We start from the raw sequence: 17,445 nt of genomic DNA on the forward strand, positions 1-17,445 counted from the left end.
ATAGAAGCATCTACTGGAAACATATAGTAGTATAATGCAGTCTTCTTGGACTGCAAGGAGATCCAACCAGTCCATCCTAAAGGAAATCAGTCCTGGGTATTCATAGGGAGGACTGATGTTGAAGTTGAAACTCCAATACTTTGGCCACTTGATGCGAAGAGCTGACTGATTTGAAAAGACCCTGATATTGGGAAAGATTGAAGGCAGCAGGAGAAGGGGATGACAGAGGATGAGATGGTTGGATGGCATCACCGACTCAATGGACATGAGTTTGGGTACACTCTGGGAATTGGTGATGGACAGGGAGGCCTGGCGTGCTGCGGTTCAAGGGGTCGCAAGGAGTTGGACACGACTGAGTGACTGAACTGAACTGAACTGAATGCAGTCTTCTATATCAATCTTCATTTTAAGTTAAGAACTAGAATATAAAGCAAAATTATGTGACTAAGGAATATAATGAGAGTATTATTTGTCAAAATGGAACAAACTGCCAAGGCTGTTTTGCAAAGGTGTATAAGACAAAGGAGGAGGTGAATGACCAGAAGCAGACAAACCCACTTAAATGTTAAAACCAATGTTAAGTGTTTGTTTATTATGATGCCATTATATAGTTAGCTATGCATTGTCTTGATCTCTCTCATCTTTAATAACTGAATGTGTGAAATCATCTTGAAAATGATAAACTGAAAAATAAGATTCCTGTTAAAATTTTGATTTTCAGAATCAACATCATTTACTATGAAAGGCTAGAATTTTGTGTAATACTATTTCATATACACAAATGAATTTTAAGATAAATACCTTCTAGATGATAAGCTTTTCAGATGCAGGAATGAAGAATCCAGATCAAAGCAACCTGATTGTGCCTTTCTTTGAGGAACCTAAGGTTAAAATAATCACTTGTTAGGTTTCAAAAGAATTTCAAAAGACTGTATTTTTTTCTTGAATTGATCAAACAAATTTCAAATGAAAGTTAAGCATATCTTAAAAATAATACTTCTCTCTTAATAGTGTACTTAAAATCACCCTTTTTATTACATATTGTCCCTATGTCTTCATTTTATTAACTAGTTAAAACAAATGATTAATAAAAGCACTTTTACTGGTTTTTTTTTTTTTTGGCCACACCTCGAAGCTTGCAGGATCTTAGTTCCCTGACCAGAGATTAACTAGGGCCACTGCAGTGCAAGTGCCAAGTCCAAACCACTGGACCACGAGGGAATTCCCTAGGTTTTGACTTTTTAAGGACCAGACCCGGGACTTCCCTGGTAGTCAGTCCAGTGTCTTAAGATTCTGGGCTCCCAATACAGGGCTCTGGGTTTGATCCCTGGTCAGGGAACTAGATTCCACATGCCACAGCTAAGACCCTGGTGTAGTCAAATAAAGAAAGAAAGAATCAGAACCAGTTTTCTCTAAAACCAAATTTTACATGTAATCTTAATATAGAAAAAGATTTTTACTTTTTTTTTTAAATTTTATTTTATTTTTAAACTTTACATAATTGTATTAGTTTTGCCAAATATCAAAATGAATCTGCCACAGGTATACATGTGTTAGATTTTTACTTTTTACTTTACATACTTCTGTATTGAATGTGGTAGCAATAAATGATTTATAGCTTTATAATAAAAGGGGGGAAAAGAATTAAATGGTGATGGGAGCCTGGGGTCCTAGCAACTCCACTGCTCCTTTACCTATCCCTACTCCAGTGCACATTTCTAAGAACCCTGGCTGGGGCTTCACAGAGAATAGTTTTGAAAAATACTATTCCGGATTTTCAATCACTATTGTATACCAAATTACATTTAAGACAAACCACCAACTAGCTCAAAATACTCTAAAAGTCAAAGACCCCAGTGTAAATTAAAAGGTAAAATCACATACAACATGCAGGTTAGATGAATTTGTCTCTAAAATTAAAGTTAAATATGTATTAAAGTATCTGAGTGATTGGTCTAATTTGTGATTAAGAAACAGATGATACTGAAAGTCTAAACAATCTCAATATTTTTAAGAGTTGTACAAGTATACCATGCTATATTTTGGAGTCAGAACTTAATGTGAAATATTCAATCCAAATTCTCATGTCTTCAATTCAGGAACATTTTCTACTTTCATTTCTTCTAATACTGCATTTTCTTTATTCCATCTAGTCTTCCTTTTGGAATTTCTACTAGGCTTATATTGAACATTTCATTTTATCCTCCAGGCCACTTTCATACTGTACCATCTGTCTTTCCTTCTGCACTTTATTCCAGGTGCTTTCTTAACATGTGTCTATCTATTTATTAAATCTCTATTCAGATGATTTCAGTCCACCATTTAATTCATGTATATGGGTATGTGCACATATGTGTACACTTCAATTATATTTTTCATTTCTATTTTTCCAATTCCACATGTGCTCTTATCTCAGTTCCCTGTCTTTATCTTCATTTATATCCTGGAAAATTTTACAAAGAATTATTTTTAATTCTCTTTCATGCTGCTCTAATAACAAGATTCCTAAATATAAATTCTCTTACTTCTTTCTCCTGTTGATTCTTTTAAGGTGCTTTGTAATTTTAATTCCCCTGAAATCATCTTTAGCAGGAGCTATTGTTGAAAATAAATCCTTGGTGCCATGGGTTATAGATATGGGATAATCTCATGTTTTCTCATATATAGCACAAATTTGGAGCCCCCTACCTTGGGGTGATTCAGGCTTAGGTCCAAATTCTTTGGGGGGCTTCTTCTCCCATCTAATCTATACCTTCCTGTTGTACCTTTTAATTAAATAGGTGATTTTTTTTCCCCTCCTCTCTCCCATTTCTAGAATGGCAGTCCTCTTCTGTTTCTGGCTTTATGGAGTTTGGTTTTAGGTCTCAGCTATGATCAGTATAGACCTGACTCCTGACCCAGCAGGAACATTAAACCTTAGCACTATATTAGATTTACATATTCTGGAAAGCCATAATTAATTCACCCTTAGTTAGTATTTGGAAATGTATCTTTCCTGCTCATACACTATATTATGTATTTAGAAGTTGTGTTATATTTTATCCAGTACTTCTGTTTTTAGGAAAGAGGAAGGATCTTGTATCAACTTAGTCCACCATATTGAACGGAATTCGTAGTGGTCTTTACACCGGCATAATGCAAGTTTTTTTCCTGATCACTTGGGTATTTTGAAAGCACCTCAAAGGTAGGCCAAATATTTGGGATTATTTTATATTGTTTGGAATTCAACTTCTCTAAAACAAATATCTAAGGTCCTAGTTACAATTTAAATCTAGATCTCTTTCTTATTCAAGAATTATTTTTTAAACATATGCTTTGCCTTTACTTTAAAAACTCGCATAAAAACAAAAATTATTTTACATTAGTGGCAAAATAACAGCTTAACTCTAGTTTAACTGAAATGGCAGCACTAGTGACTATCAAATGCTTACCATATGTCAGGAATGATACTAATCATCCTCCCAACGCTAAAGCAGACATTATCACTCCCTTTTTACAGATGAGGAAACTGAGGCTCAGAGAGATAATATTTCTCAACTAACGTCACACAGCTAGAGAACAGTTGGTGTGACTTCAAAACAAGGCTCTTAACCATCACACTCAGATCTATAAATTTATTTGTAAATGTAGAAAGGGGAAACCTCTATATCTCAAAATAAGATGATTAATTGTACAGGTCCTAAGTCAAAGACAGCCACAAATCTGAATCCCAGATGATTCAGCTGGTGGTGTCAACCAGGCTCAGTACTATAACACACATCTATTTATAAAGAATACATTGACACTTATTTTCCTTACATTTAGTAAGAATTAATATGCTGGACATTAAGAATTTCAGAGAAATTTTATAGTCATAATAAATTCATTTTATCCACTTTTCCTTTTTCCATATTAACATTTAGCTATTAAGGATATCAAAAAGTAAAATGATTTCCCACTAAAAATTTATTTTGAAGTATTTAAATTTAAAATTTTTCAATTAAAATTTTGATAAAATTATTTGCAAACATTTTACATAATAAGAGAAAAAAAATATGAGAAAGACACTTACAGGACTGGAAAGAAGAGGCAATCCAGTTCGAGGATGAAAGGCTCTGGTTGAGGTTCCATCCAAGGAATGAAAATTATGTTTCTGCCAGACACTTGAGTGTCTAAGTGGTATAGTTCTCTGCTAGGAAAAGAATTAGATTTTAATAGTAACATTTAAGTTTTTTGTTTTTAGACTTATTCTTTTTATGTACTGAGTTATTACATCCTCGGTGGTAAAGTTAATGACCTATAAACCTATCTATACACACATATTCATTATTTGTTGTTAAGTCGCTAAGCCGTGTCTGACTCTTTTGCGGCCCCACGGACTACAGCCTGCCAGGTTCCTCTGACCATGGGATTTTCAAGGCAAGAATACTGGAGTGGGTTGCTATTTCCTTCTCTGGGGTATCCTCCCAACCCAGGGACCGAACCTGCATCTCCTGCAGTGGCAGGCAGGTTCTTTATCATCTGAGGCACAAGGGAAGACCACATACACACACAATTATATACACTTTAATTAGAAAACAGAGTTCAAGAGTTTTTTCTAAGATGCTGAATGAACTCAAATAAAGAAAGTATGTCTAATGTATGCCTTGTTGTTCAGTTGCCCAGTTGTGTCCGACTCTTTGTGACCCCATGGACTGCAGCATGCCAGGTCAATGTATTTTATACTTAGTCTAACATTAGTAAGCTAATATTAAATTCTTTTATTTGTGGAAAAAAAAAAAAAAAACAACTTCTCACAGTTAAAAAAAAATTAGTACAATATTCTAGAATACAAAACTATGTCAATAGCAAGAGCCCTCCTCAGAAAATATAATTTGGTAGGTAGTGCATGATACAAAAATATAAATGTGAATTTTAAAATATACTTAACACAGTCACAGTACCATGTTTTTGAAGTGATATAAGAAATAGACTAGTTCTTAAGAATTTATGCAAGTTTATACTCAGAAATGGGAGAAGGCAATGGCACCCCGCTCCAGTACTCTTGTCTGGAAAATCCCATGGATGGAGGAGCCTTGTAGGCTGCAGTCCATGGGGTCGCTCAGAGTCAGACACAACTGAGCGACTTCCTTTTCACTTTTCACTTTCATGCATTGGAGAAGGAAATGGCAATCCACTCCAGTCTTATTGCCTAGAGAATCCCAGGGGCGGGGGAGCCTGGTGGGCTGCCGTCTATGGGGTCGCACAGAGTCGGACACGACTGAAGCGACTTAGCAGCAGCAGCAGCATACTCAGAAATCAAAAATTAATGAAAACACATGAATATAAACCAGAAAGAGCTAATGGGTCCTGGCTTTATCATTTCCTAGCTTTATTACTTTGGGCACGTTATATAATCTCTCCAGGCCTAGAGTCTGCATTTGCAAACTTGAATTAGTAACAGCACCTAATCTCACATCGTAGTGAAAGGATTTAGTAAGCCAACATGTATAAAACATTCATAAGAGTGCCTAGGCACATAGCAAAGGCTGCTGCGTCACTTCAGTTGTGCCCGACTCTGTGAGACCCCATACATGGCAGCCCACCAGGCTCCACCATCCCTGGGATTCTCCAGGCAAGAACATTGGAATGGGTTGCCATATCCTTCTCCAATGCATGAAAGTGAAAAGTGAAAGTGAAGTCGCTCAGTCATGTCTGACTCTTCGCAACCCCATGGACTGCAGCCTACCAGGCTCCTCTGTCCATGAGATTTTCCAGGCAAGAGTATTGGAGTGGGGTGCCATTGCCTTCTCCATAGCAAAGGCTATATAATTATATTTAAAGTACTGCTAAGTTGCTTCAGTCATGTCTGACTCTGTGTGACCCCATAGATGGCAACCCACCAGGCTCCCCCATCCCTGGGATCCTCCAGGCAAGAATACTGGAGTGGGTTGCCATTTCCTTCTCCAATGCATGAAAGTGAAAAGTGAAAGTGAAGTCACTCAGTCGTGTCTGACTCCTAGTGACCCCATGGATGCAGCCTACCAGGCTCCTCTGTCCATGGGATTCGCCAGGCAAGAGTACTGGAGGGGGTTGCCATTGCCTTCTTGGATATTTAAAGTAAGAACATGAAAAAAACTAATCGTAGTGGCTTGAAAAATACCATGGTCAAAGTAAGCCTCCCTATAACGTACCAGAAAGGATCATGAAAAGCTAGTATTCTTAAGGTCAGGGTAGGTTTTTATGACAATTAACGTTTTAGTAAATTGGAAACTGAAATTTGATTAAACCCATGTGTTAGAGGAGAGGAAATCTTCTGTTGAAAAACAGCAATTGGAAACATGGCATAATTTTAAGACTCTAATGTCCAACAAGACTAATCTGCCTGATAAAGAAGATGAACCAAGGTCATTCAGATTTGGATCAAGGCAGTTAAGTAGTTTTCCATATAACTGAGATATAAATTTGTAATGCTTTTTAGAGAAACAAAGGAAATTTAAGTCTAATAATAATTTTCTAAAGTTAAAAAGTGGTTTGGTGGACAAATAAAATGGAACTAACTTAAGTATGTCTGATTTATGTAGTAAAGTAAAAGTTTAAAAAATGTTTAAAAATCTACAATTATTACCACAACTATAAGCAAAAGAGATTCATCATTCTTACTTTAAAATTGAGGAGACTGGAAGTTTGAGAAGTGAGTGATTTATTCAGCTTCACTCAAGGACCAAATTTGTCAGGACTGGAATGTAGGTATTTTGACCACCGATCAGTGATTTCACTAGATATTCCTTAGTTGAGCAGAGGCGTAACACAATGGGCACTCTGCTCATAATGGGCCAGAGTTGCTAACAAATAACACATTTAACTAATAATACAAGTTTCATTTCTGACTCCTTTTTACTCTCCAGCAACTGTTTCCAGTATTGAAATAAACAAAAAAGGACAAGAGGAAGAATTTACCTAGCATTTGCTCTTAAGGGGGTGGTTTATGTATAAGGATGTTAATACTAGTTCTGTAGCCAGATAGTCTGCTCTATAGACAACGGGCACCTTGGGCCTTTATAACAAGATCCTCTGTAAACAAAATTCAAACCATAATAAATATTTGAGGATTATATTTGAAATGTTATATATTACTTACCAACACCTCTTTATTTTTCAGTCGTTCACATGTGGACAAACAGTCTTTTATATTCTTTCTCTGAGAACAGTTTTGAGAGTTTTCATCAGTAGGATCTTCTTTCTTATCCTGCTCGTTTCTTAATTGGTCTAGCTTTTTGCATTTGAAACCTTCACTATCTTTAATGAGATAATTTTCTATACTATTAAGTTGAGTGTTTTGTTCACATGGCTTAGGCCTTTTTGGGTCTTTATTTGAGCACTCGTTTTCATGTTTACTCAGATATCCAGACAGTTCCAACACAGTAACTTCTACTTTCGAGTCCTTTTTTTTTGAATTATCACACTGGTGATTGATAAAAGATTCTGGATTATAATTTTCATTTATTATTTTGTCCTTATACTTATTTGTGCAAATCTGTTTGTCAATACTGTTACAATTTGAATGCTCTTTATCAATTTCATTGTTAATTTCTTGCTTCTTAAATTGACACTCAGAACATGTGTTTTCTAACCTGACTGTCAAATCGAAGTTATTTTCTTTGCAGTGAGATATATTTGAAGGGCTCATTAAACCAGTAGCTTTGTTCTGTGTCTGCTGAAATGTACCTTGGATTTCACTAGGATTGTCCTTATACAGATTTCTTCTTATTTGAGGTTGCAAAGAAGGCTTGACTTTACTGCTGCAATTAAAAGAACTAAAATATTTATTAGATATGGAGTTTTTCCCTTCACTGATGTCATCTAACAAGGAAAATTTTGTATTAGAAATGGAAACAGAGATGTCATCCTTGTTTTTCTTCAATAAATTTTTGTCTTCATAGGAACTCCTAAATACTTTAGAAGGAACTGAACTGGAGTCCTGCATATTGAATGACTGCCGGGGCATGTGAGATCCCATTGGATCAATATGCTCCAAGTGTTGAGCAATCCTTGCAATGATATCTTGCCGTTCCTGGAGTAAAGAGCTTATCAACGGATTAGTCTCACCAACGGACTGACGAGAATGAAGACCATTAGAGATGCAAGTGTCATTTCGAGGAGTTTCTGGTTTTACTCGAATCTTCCCTTCACTGGTGTCTTCTGAAGAGGTGAGCTCTGGACTGCCAAAAGAGACAGAGAATGTTTCTTTACATCTTCTTACACTTTCATTTTCTTGTGAAATACGGAAAAGTTTTGAATTAAGTGAACTAGATTCTTGCATATTAAGTGGATGTCCAGAAACATGGGAAGTACTTGGATCACAATGAATCAAATGCTGAGCTATTCTTGCAATAACTTCTTGCCGCTCCTGAATTAAAGAGCCTATTAAAGGATTAGTCTCACCAACTGACTGCCAGGAACTCTGGCGACTACAGTCACTGGAATCAACCACTGAAAATGATTTTAAAGTTCTCACTGATGTTTCATGTGACTTTTTCTCTCCTATACTACTGAAGCCTAAAATATTGCCTTGAGATGTTCCATAGTCAGATTTACTGCCAGTGCCTGGATAGCGCTTGACATTTTTGACAGCTGCACTATATTCTGGAGTTGTGCCATTTTTTGCATGTAATATTATGCTTTCAGGTGCCATGGTCCAAGTTTGTTTGCTGCAAACACGCTGTGAACTGTCTGTACTACAGTGATCTGCTTCTGTAGAATTTCGGTGCTGATGGGTTTTAAGTTCGTGTTCTTGAATTCTTTTCTCATAAAGGCCAATATTAGTGTGAATACTACAGGTCAAAACTGGATAATTAGATTGTCTGGGCAAGGACTGAACGCTGACTTTCAAGGCCACATTGTGAGAAACATTGGGAACAGGAAACACATGTTCAATTGGAGTCTGTGAAAAATTCCACTGTAGGTCTACATCAGCAGCACTGATTCTAGAATCACACAGAAAAAAATGGAATCAATGGATTATAAAACATATCATTATTATATATTATTTTTAAAACTTTAAACAGTCATATACTTACCTTTGTTTGCACTAATTACTATTGAGATTTTATTTTAATCTACTTTACCATGCATGTCACTCTAACAAAACCAACATAAATAAATAGACTATGCCTGCAATACAGACAATCTTCTTTTTAAGAACACTATAGTAGTAAAGCACTAAAGTTAAAAAATAGTGTAATTCAAAATTAGTTGTCAAACAGAAAAAAGGAATTTTCCATTTGCTACTAAATAAATGAATTCAGTTAATTCTGTTATAATTATATGCTTTCTGTGAGGTGATTTAGACATACTCTCTATCTCATGGCTACCTGCCTAAAGAGACAGTTAAGACAGCTGTTCAGCAGCTTGTGTGTTTACAGTTTTCAAGATCTAAAAATTAAGTAGGTTTACCACTGTGAAAATTCAGCAGCCCAGAAAGTTTTTCCACTTTATTTATAATGGTGGTATGAATTCATTGTTGGTTCTACAAAGTAAGCTTAAAAGTTCTCTGAAAACTACTCTACACCAAATTTAACCCAAGAAGCAAAACTCATATTGAGTCATATCATATCTAAACATCTCTAACTTGCTTTGAGAAAAACGAGTAAATTTTATCCACTTACATTTAGAAATGAAGGAAATAAACTGCTTAAAAGGTCAAATACCATTCAGTAGTTAACCACTGTAGCTGAATATGCATGGTTCTTTTTCTGCCCTAGACATACCTGTAAAGAATATTTCGTGGAGTAGCACCATGAGAAACACTCAGCCAAGCACTTAATTGAGAAAAAAACACAAATGAGCGGACAGCCAACAGGAGAGTTTTCTCTTCAATAAATCGATCACCACTCCTAAGGAAAGTAAAAAAGCATCATCTAAATGTCGGCAAGTATAAAATGACTGAATTTTAGAAAGAAATTGGTAAATATATCACTCAGGATATGTGCTTTCAAGAGTGTGGGAGTACATTTACAAGTGTCACTTGAAGTCACAGAAGTACAAAATAGGTAAATTTTACTACATAAATAGAGGGATTCAAAGACATTAAAGTAATTGATAGAAAGTAATGGAAAATCGAATTTACCAGGGACAACTTCAAACTCAGGTCAACTTACTGTCGAGGAACTGGCTCCAATATCCATCTTTCTAATAATAATGCATCTTGTTTAATAGCAGGATCATTTAGATCAATCCCTTCAGTGGTGGGCCCATCATCACTGTAGCAGCAGTCTGGTAGTAGCATCACTTCCACCATGATTGGAAGGTTATTCTTCCACAACAATGCGACCTCAGACCTAGTTCGTCTGGCTTGGCGACACTTGGAGAAGATGGAGATAAGTAAAATGGCTCAATAGCCCATCCAATTTTATATTTCAATTCAAAAAGTATAACTGTAAAGGAGACATCTGTATGAAAATGAGTCGTCTATTCAAGGGCTTTCCTCAGCCTTGTCAGTCTATTTAGGTTTCCTCATTAAACAATGCATCAGCACTATTAACTCCAGAGTGTGGGGATTAGTAGCTAACAACAATTATGATGCAAATTTTCTTGTGGTAGGATATCTTTGCTCTATTTTGTGGAAAAATAACTGCCATGCACAATGTCTGACAGGCCTCAAGATGGCCCAGCCTTGTCTCATCTGTCAATGATATCATTAATTATAGATGAAAGATTCAGTCTAAGAGCAAAATATTAAAAGTTCATTTTCATTAAACACTCAAAATAGACAAGATTTTAGAAGTTTAAAATTTTGGACTACATTTAAAAAACTAACTAGCAGAACTATCTTTACAGCAAATTATATGCTACATACCAAAATAAATATTTTTAACAGTATTATACAGAAACATTAATGACAGCAAAGGCATCCTCCCATTAACGTGGGGAAAATAATAATGAACATAAATCTAATAAATAAACAAGAACACAAAGTTGATGAACTAGGGCTGAGACTAAAACTAATGAAATCTAATTCATAGTTAACAAGGATCATCTTAAATCTGATGTGTGTGGACAAAGGTATGAAATTGGCTGCGCACTTACCTGATGATGGGAAAGCTATGTACTATACTTTTTATTTATGGTGCAACCAATTTTTTACTTAAATGTGAATGTTATAATTGTAATAAAGGTGATGACAGAATTTAAACTAATTTATATAAAAGGCAGATAAAATGCATTCAACACACAATTCTCACCTGGGCCAGCTTGTCACTACATTCATGTTTTGTAGTTATTGGGTAACAGGACTGTGCTGGAGGACAATGGAAACTTTCTGTCCGACCTTTAACAGAACATTCAGGTGTTCGTCCTTCTGTTATTAGCAAGGCCAGAGAGACCAAGAACTCCTCTGCATCATACTCAAAATATTCATCCAGAGTATCTAGTATTAAAAGAAAGAAAAGAAAGAAAGACGGGTCCTTGCTTTAAGGTATCCTTGATAAGAATTCATTTTTTAATGTCTACAAAAACTAATACCACAGCCCAAATTCAATTATATCCACTAACAAAGAGTGAAGCTATTTCAAGTCCTAAAAGATGATGTGAAAGCGCTGCACTCAATATGCCAGGAAATTTGGAAAACTCAGCAGTGGCCAGAGGACTGGAAGAGGTCAGTTTTCATTCCAATCCCAACGAAAGGCAATGCCAAAGAATGCTCAAACTACTGCACAATTGCACTCATCTCACACACTAGTAAAGTAATGCTCAAAATTCGCCAAGCCAGGCTTCAGCAATATGTGAACTGTGAACTTCCAGATGTTCAAGCTGGTTTTAGAAAAGACAGAGGAACCAGAGATCAAATTGCCAACATCCACTGGATCACAGAAAAAGCAAGAGAGTTCCAGAAAAACATCTATTTCTGCTTTATTGACTATGCCAAAGCCTTTGACTGTGTGGATCACAACAAACTGTGGAAAATTCTTAAAAAGATGGGAATACCAGACCACCTCACCTGCCTCTTGAGAAATGTGTATGCAGGTCAAGAAGCAACAGTTAGAACTGGACGTGGAACAACAGACTGGTTCCAAATAGGAGAAGGAGTACATTGAGGCTGTATATTGTCACCCTGCTTATTTAACTTCTATGCAGAGTACATCATGAGAAATGCTGGGCTGGAAGAAGCACAAGCTGGAATCAAGATTGCCGGGAGAAATATCAATAACCTCAGATATGCAGATGACACCATCCTTATGGCAGAAAGTGAAGAGGAACTAAAAAGCCTCTTGATGAAGATTAAAGAGGAGAGTGAAAAAGCTGGCTTAAAACTCAACATTCGAAAAACGAAGATCATGGCATCTGGTCTCATCATTTCATGGCTAATAGATGGGGAAACAGTGGAAACAGTTGAGAGACTTTATTTTCTTGGGCTCCAAAACCTCTGCAGATGGGGACTGCAGCCATGAAATTAAAAGATGCTTGATCCTTGGAAGAAAAGTTATGACCGACCTAGACAGCATATTAAAAAGCAGAGACATTACTTTGCCAACAAAGGTCTGTCTAGTCAAAGCTGTGGTTTTTCCAGTAGTCATGTATGGATGTGAGAGTTGGATCATAAAGAAGGCTGAGCATTGAATAATTGATGCTTTTGAACTGTGGTGTTGGAGAAGACTCTTGAGAGTCCCTTGGACTGCAAGGAGATCTAACCAGTCAATTCTAAAGGAAATCAGTCCTGAATATTTATTGGAAGGACTGATGCTGAAGCTGAAACTCCAATACTTTGGCCACCTGATACGAAGAACGTCTCATCAGAAAAGACCTTGATGCTGGGAAAAATCAAAAGCAGGAGGAGAAGGGGATGACAGAGGATGAGTAGGTTTGACAGCATCACCAACTCAATGGACATGAGTTTGAACAAGCTCCAGAGATGGTGCAAAACAGGGAAGCCTCATGTGCTGCAGTCTATGAGGTCACAGAGTCGGACACAACTGAGCCACTGAACAACAACAAAAAATCCTTTAAGATAATAATATTTTTAGATGTCAAATATAATAGCTTCATGAAGAAAACTTTGCCAACAGCCAAAAGGTTAAAATGTCTTATTACATCATATATTTTTAGTTAAGATGTTTTATTACTATTATTAAATATTAGAAAAAGAGGCAGATCCAAAAGTATGTTTTTTCCTTTCTCTCCTTTTCTCATTCCTTAACTAGTTCCTAGTTCTTATAGCCCTAATTCGGTGATGTGGACATTCATAGCCACAGGGTTCTTCTTTTTCTTTGCTACACAGTAGTAGTAGTTTCAGAGGAAGACATTTCATAATTATGCAACAGGAGATGCAGGCATGATTGCAATATATGAAATGTGATGTTTTTTGGTTCCTATGAAGTTTCAACAATCTAACCTGCAAAAGTTTCACTTAGTTATATTAATTTTAAATTTCTTACAAGTCCTCCAATTTTAAAAGTACAGTTTTCAAAACTGTTAACCTGCTATGCAGGTTGGACATGCATGCATGTGTACATGCACACACAAAATTCAACTTATAGTACAGTCTTAAAAATGCTGCTTTCTCTTATCTCTGCCAATTAAGCAGTACATATAGGAGACATTCACGCCTGTAATACAGGAGACACAGGAGATGGAGGTTTGATCCCTGGGTCAGGAAGATGTGACGCTAGTGGTAAAGAACCCGCCTGCTGATGCAGGAGATATAAGAGACTTGGGTTTGATCCCTGGGTCAGGAAGATCCACTGGAGAATGACATGGCAACACACTCCAGTATTCTTGCCTGTAGAATCCCATGGACAAGGGAGCCTGGTGGACAACAGTTCTTAGGTTCACAAAGAATTTGACATGACTAAAGCAACTTAGCACACAAGTGACTAAGCACATCCTGAAGTAGATGACGATGGAACACAAAGTTGTATTGCATATAGCTACTAGTCTCAAACGGTTTGACTCAGAGATGATTTTTAAAACAGTGGAACATTGAAGCACACAATAAATTCCAAAGAAGTTCAGATAATACTGGTAAAATTTTGCAAAAGAGGCAGATGTTGGGCTGAACCAGGAAAGAGTAAGTACAACTTGAGGGGAGCATTTGTACAAAAAAAGTATAGAAAAGGCAGGACTGGAACCTGATTGTGAATGGCCTTGAGGGGGGGTATGATGATAAGCATCTATATCTAGCCTCAGGAATGCTTATCAGAAAAAGAAGGAACCTTGAGAGCCAACTTGATTGAGCTGGTAGTTTAAGGCCATTCCGAAAAGTTTCCCTAAAATGAGCATTTACAACATATAAGATAGCAGTCAACACTTAGTGACATTGTCAGGTATTGTCAATTCTCACTACTTTCTATACATTAACTTTTTTAATCCTCAGAGCACCTCTAGAAGGTGGGAACTATTACCACCATTTTTATAGACAACTGAAGCATAGAGAGATTAAATAACTGCCCAAGATCATCCTGCTAAGAAGCTGCAAAGTTGATATTTGAACCTACCTAAGTCTGGTTCTAGAATCTGAGTCCCTAACTACCCCAAACATGCTTTCTTTTATTGTAGCTACAAATTTTGCTTTTATATACTAATAGATATTTGTAAAAATATAAATATAAATAATATACATTCAACATATATTTTAATAATATATTTTGGAATATTTGTGGTACAGGGTTTGTTCCCAGGAAAAGGACCATAATTTATAATATTGTGCCAACTGGGGATAAAAGAGAGGTCTGAACTTTCATTTTTCCTCCAGGAACCAATTAGGTCATAAGCCAAGGGTCTCCTGTGGTCTCCTGAGATGCAGTGAGTTAAATCATGATGTCCTGAAGAGGGAATCAAAAGACATAAAAAGAAATCCATTCATCCTTTTTTCTCTGATGGTTCTGTGGGTTTTCAAGACTAGCTCAGCTTTGCCATGGGCTGGCAACATGGCATGATTTTAGCTCCTGGAAAATTTCTCTGGGCTCATCCTTTTCCCTCTCTCAACTGTGGGGTAATCTTGGAGAGCTAAAAATTATGTCAGAACAGTTGCTCCTAAGCTATGAAATGCTGAGTGATTCCAAGATGTCAACTACTCCATGTGAGTACTAAGGATGGTCCACAGCCTAAGTAATGTCTTATATATATTTGATACTATTTTTTAAATTATAATTCATCTTCCAAATGGATAAAGAAGATGTGGTGCATATACACAATGGAATATTACTCAGTCCAAAAAAAAATTAAATAATGCCACTTGTGGCAAAATGAACGGACCTAGAGATTTTGATACTAAGTTAAGTAAGTGTCAGACTTTATTTTTTGGGGCTCCAAAATCACTGCAGATGGTGACTGCAGCCATGAAATTAAAAGACGCTTACTCCTTGGAAGAAAAGTTATGACCAACCTAGATAGCATATTCAAAAGCAGAGACATTACTTTGCCAACAAAGGTCAGGCTAGTCAAGGCTATGGTTTTTCCAGTGGTCGTGTATGGATGTGAGAGTTGGACTGTGACGAAAGCTGAGTGCTGAAGAACTGATGCTTTTGAACTGTGGTGTTGGAGAAGACTCTTTAGAGTCCCTTGGACTGCAGGGAGATCCAACTAGTCCATTTTAAAGGAGATCAGCCCTGGGTGTTCTTTGGAAGGAATGACGCTAAAGCTGAAACTCCAGTACTTTGGCCACCTCCTGAGAAGAGTTGACTCACTGGAAAAGACTCTGATGCTCGGACGGATTGGGGGCAGGAGGAGAAGGGGACGACAGAGGATGAGATAGCTGGATGGCATCACCGACTCGATGGACATGAGTCTGAGTGAGCTCCAGGAGTTGGTGATGGACAGGGAGGCCTGGCGTGCTGCGATTCATGGGGTCGCAAGGAATCGGACACAACTGAGCGACTGAACTGAACTGAAGTAAGTCAGACAGAGAAAGACAAATATCATATGACATCACTTATATATGAAATCCAAAAAAATAATACAAATGAACTTATTTACAAAACAGAAACAGACTCATAGACTTAGAGAATGAATTTATGGTTTCCAAGGAGGAAGGCGGGGGGGAGAGGGACAGACTCGGAGTTTTGAATTAACATGCATACACTGCTGTATTTAAAATAGATAATCAATAAGGACCTACTATAAGACAAACAACAACAACAAAAAACAAGCCTAGTAGGATATGACTTACTCACATACTAGAATTATTAAGTTTAACGTTATAAAAACCAAACTGCTAGAAAAAAGCATTTTTGAATAATTTAATATTTGACTGAAATTGGTTGTTTTGGTCATTACCTCCTCAAATAGCAAACTAAAAATACTCCAAAACCATGACTGGAATCTGCAACCCTTTGGAAGGCTTACTGAATTTAGCCAGGGTATTAAATATCTATATGAAAAATGCCAAAGATTAGAGATGACAGTAGTTACCTATTAGTTATCTATGTAACTATTACAAAAATACTCCAAGGAATAATATGGACTAATAATGGTATTATGAAACACATAAAATACTAGCTAAATGCATGTGGCAACATGATGACAGCCTTTAGGAACTTGTCAGGAAAAACTTATGGGTATCTGAATTTTAACAAATGATAATACTAAATCACAATGGTCATTAGAAAACTTGCATTATTAAAATTTTGATAATTTCAATTTCTAAAACCTCTGCCATACAATAGAGTTTACTGTAGTAAAGAATATGACTAATGAACTGGGAAATTTTATGACATATTAAAGAAAATTTATTAGATATGAATTGCTACTTTAAGGACATAGATTATCCCAGAATAAGGTATAATTTTGGGGGTTTCTGTAAACAATTTACTTTCATAAAAACAAAAAGTGTTTCAAACATAGACAAACATGGGATGCAAAGGCTTACCAACTAGCCTTTTTTTTTTAAAGAGATAAATTGATTTAAAACATAACTTTGAACAGAAAGGTTGTTATAAATTTTCACAGGCTATCAATGACAGATCATTAGAGAATAGAAGTCAATCAATTAAAACATAGTTCTCGGGTCCCTCTCCCCCGAAGACCTCAGTGAGGATACTGCTTACACCACAGCCTGACTAGAAGCTGTGACCAGACTGGCTCCCTTTTAGTGGCGCTCTCTTCTAGTTCTGGAGTTCAGCCATCTTAAAGTTCTTCATCTGTTCTCTCCAACAAAGAAAATAATTTTCCCACTGGGAAATCTTAAACAATCTGAATGATCCACAGGTGAAACAGGCTAACCTGAGAAATAAACTCTTCATCACTAAGGATGCTCACAAACAGACAGATAAATAATTGCCCAGGTGTAGCTGAAGGGATTTAGCTGTCAAGTGGTAGCTGAATTAGACATCCATTGGTTCTTTCAACCTTGAGAGTCTATGAATCTCTACTCTGAAGTACTTCATAAAAAGCCCAGGGGACAGGCCAGAACCACCATTTCCTTCTTGGGAGGACCTAACTGGAGTCCCTCTGAACCAGAACTTATCATAAACACTTAATGGTGGTGTCTGA

At 36.6% G+C, this 17,445-nt stretch overlaps 1 protein-coding gene across 17 annotated transcripts in view; it reads right to left on the reverse strand.

Annotated features, from left to right (window-relative positions):
* The window catches only part of FAM214A (family with sequence similarity 214 member A), an 80,644-nt gene that overhangs the window by 16,013 nt on the left and 47,186 nt on the right, over positions 1–17,445 (reverse strand). For 16 of the 17 annotated variants that reach the window (XM_044925024.1, XM_044925019.1, XM_025295620.2 and 13 more), the window contains 6 exons: positions 11,202–11,386; positions 10,119–10,321; positions 9,729–9,854; positions 7,100–8,945; positions 4,052–4,171; positions 802–881 (listed from right to left, as the gene is read on the reverse strand). In XM_044925024.1, coding sequence (XP_044780959.1) covers positions 802–881; positions 4,052–4,171; positions 7,100–8,945; positions 9,729–9,854; positions 10,119–10,321; positions 11,202–11,386 — 2,560 coding nt within the window. The remainder of the gene's footprint in view (positions 1–801; positions 882–4,051; positions 4,172–7,099; positions 8,946–9,728; positions 9,855–10,118; positions 10,322–11,201; positions 11,387–17,445) is intronic. The other variant, XM_025295617.2, reaches the window with a different exon arrangement.

This window comes from Bubalus bubalis, chromosome 11 (genome assembly GCF_019923935.1).
Source record: "Bubalus bubalis isolate 160015118507 breed Murrah chromosome 11, NDDB_SH_1, whole genome shotgun sequence".
Classification (NCBI taxonomy): Eukaryota; Metazoa; Chordata; class Mammalia; order Artiodactyla; family Bovidae; genus Bubalus; species Bubalus bubalis.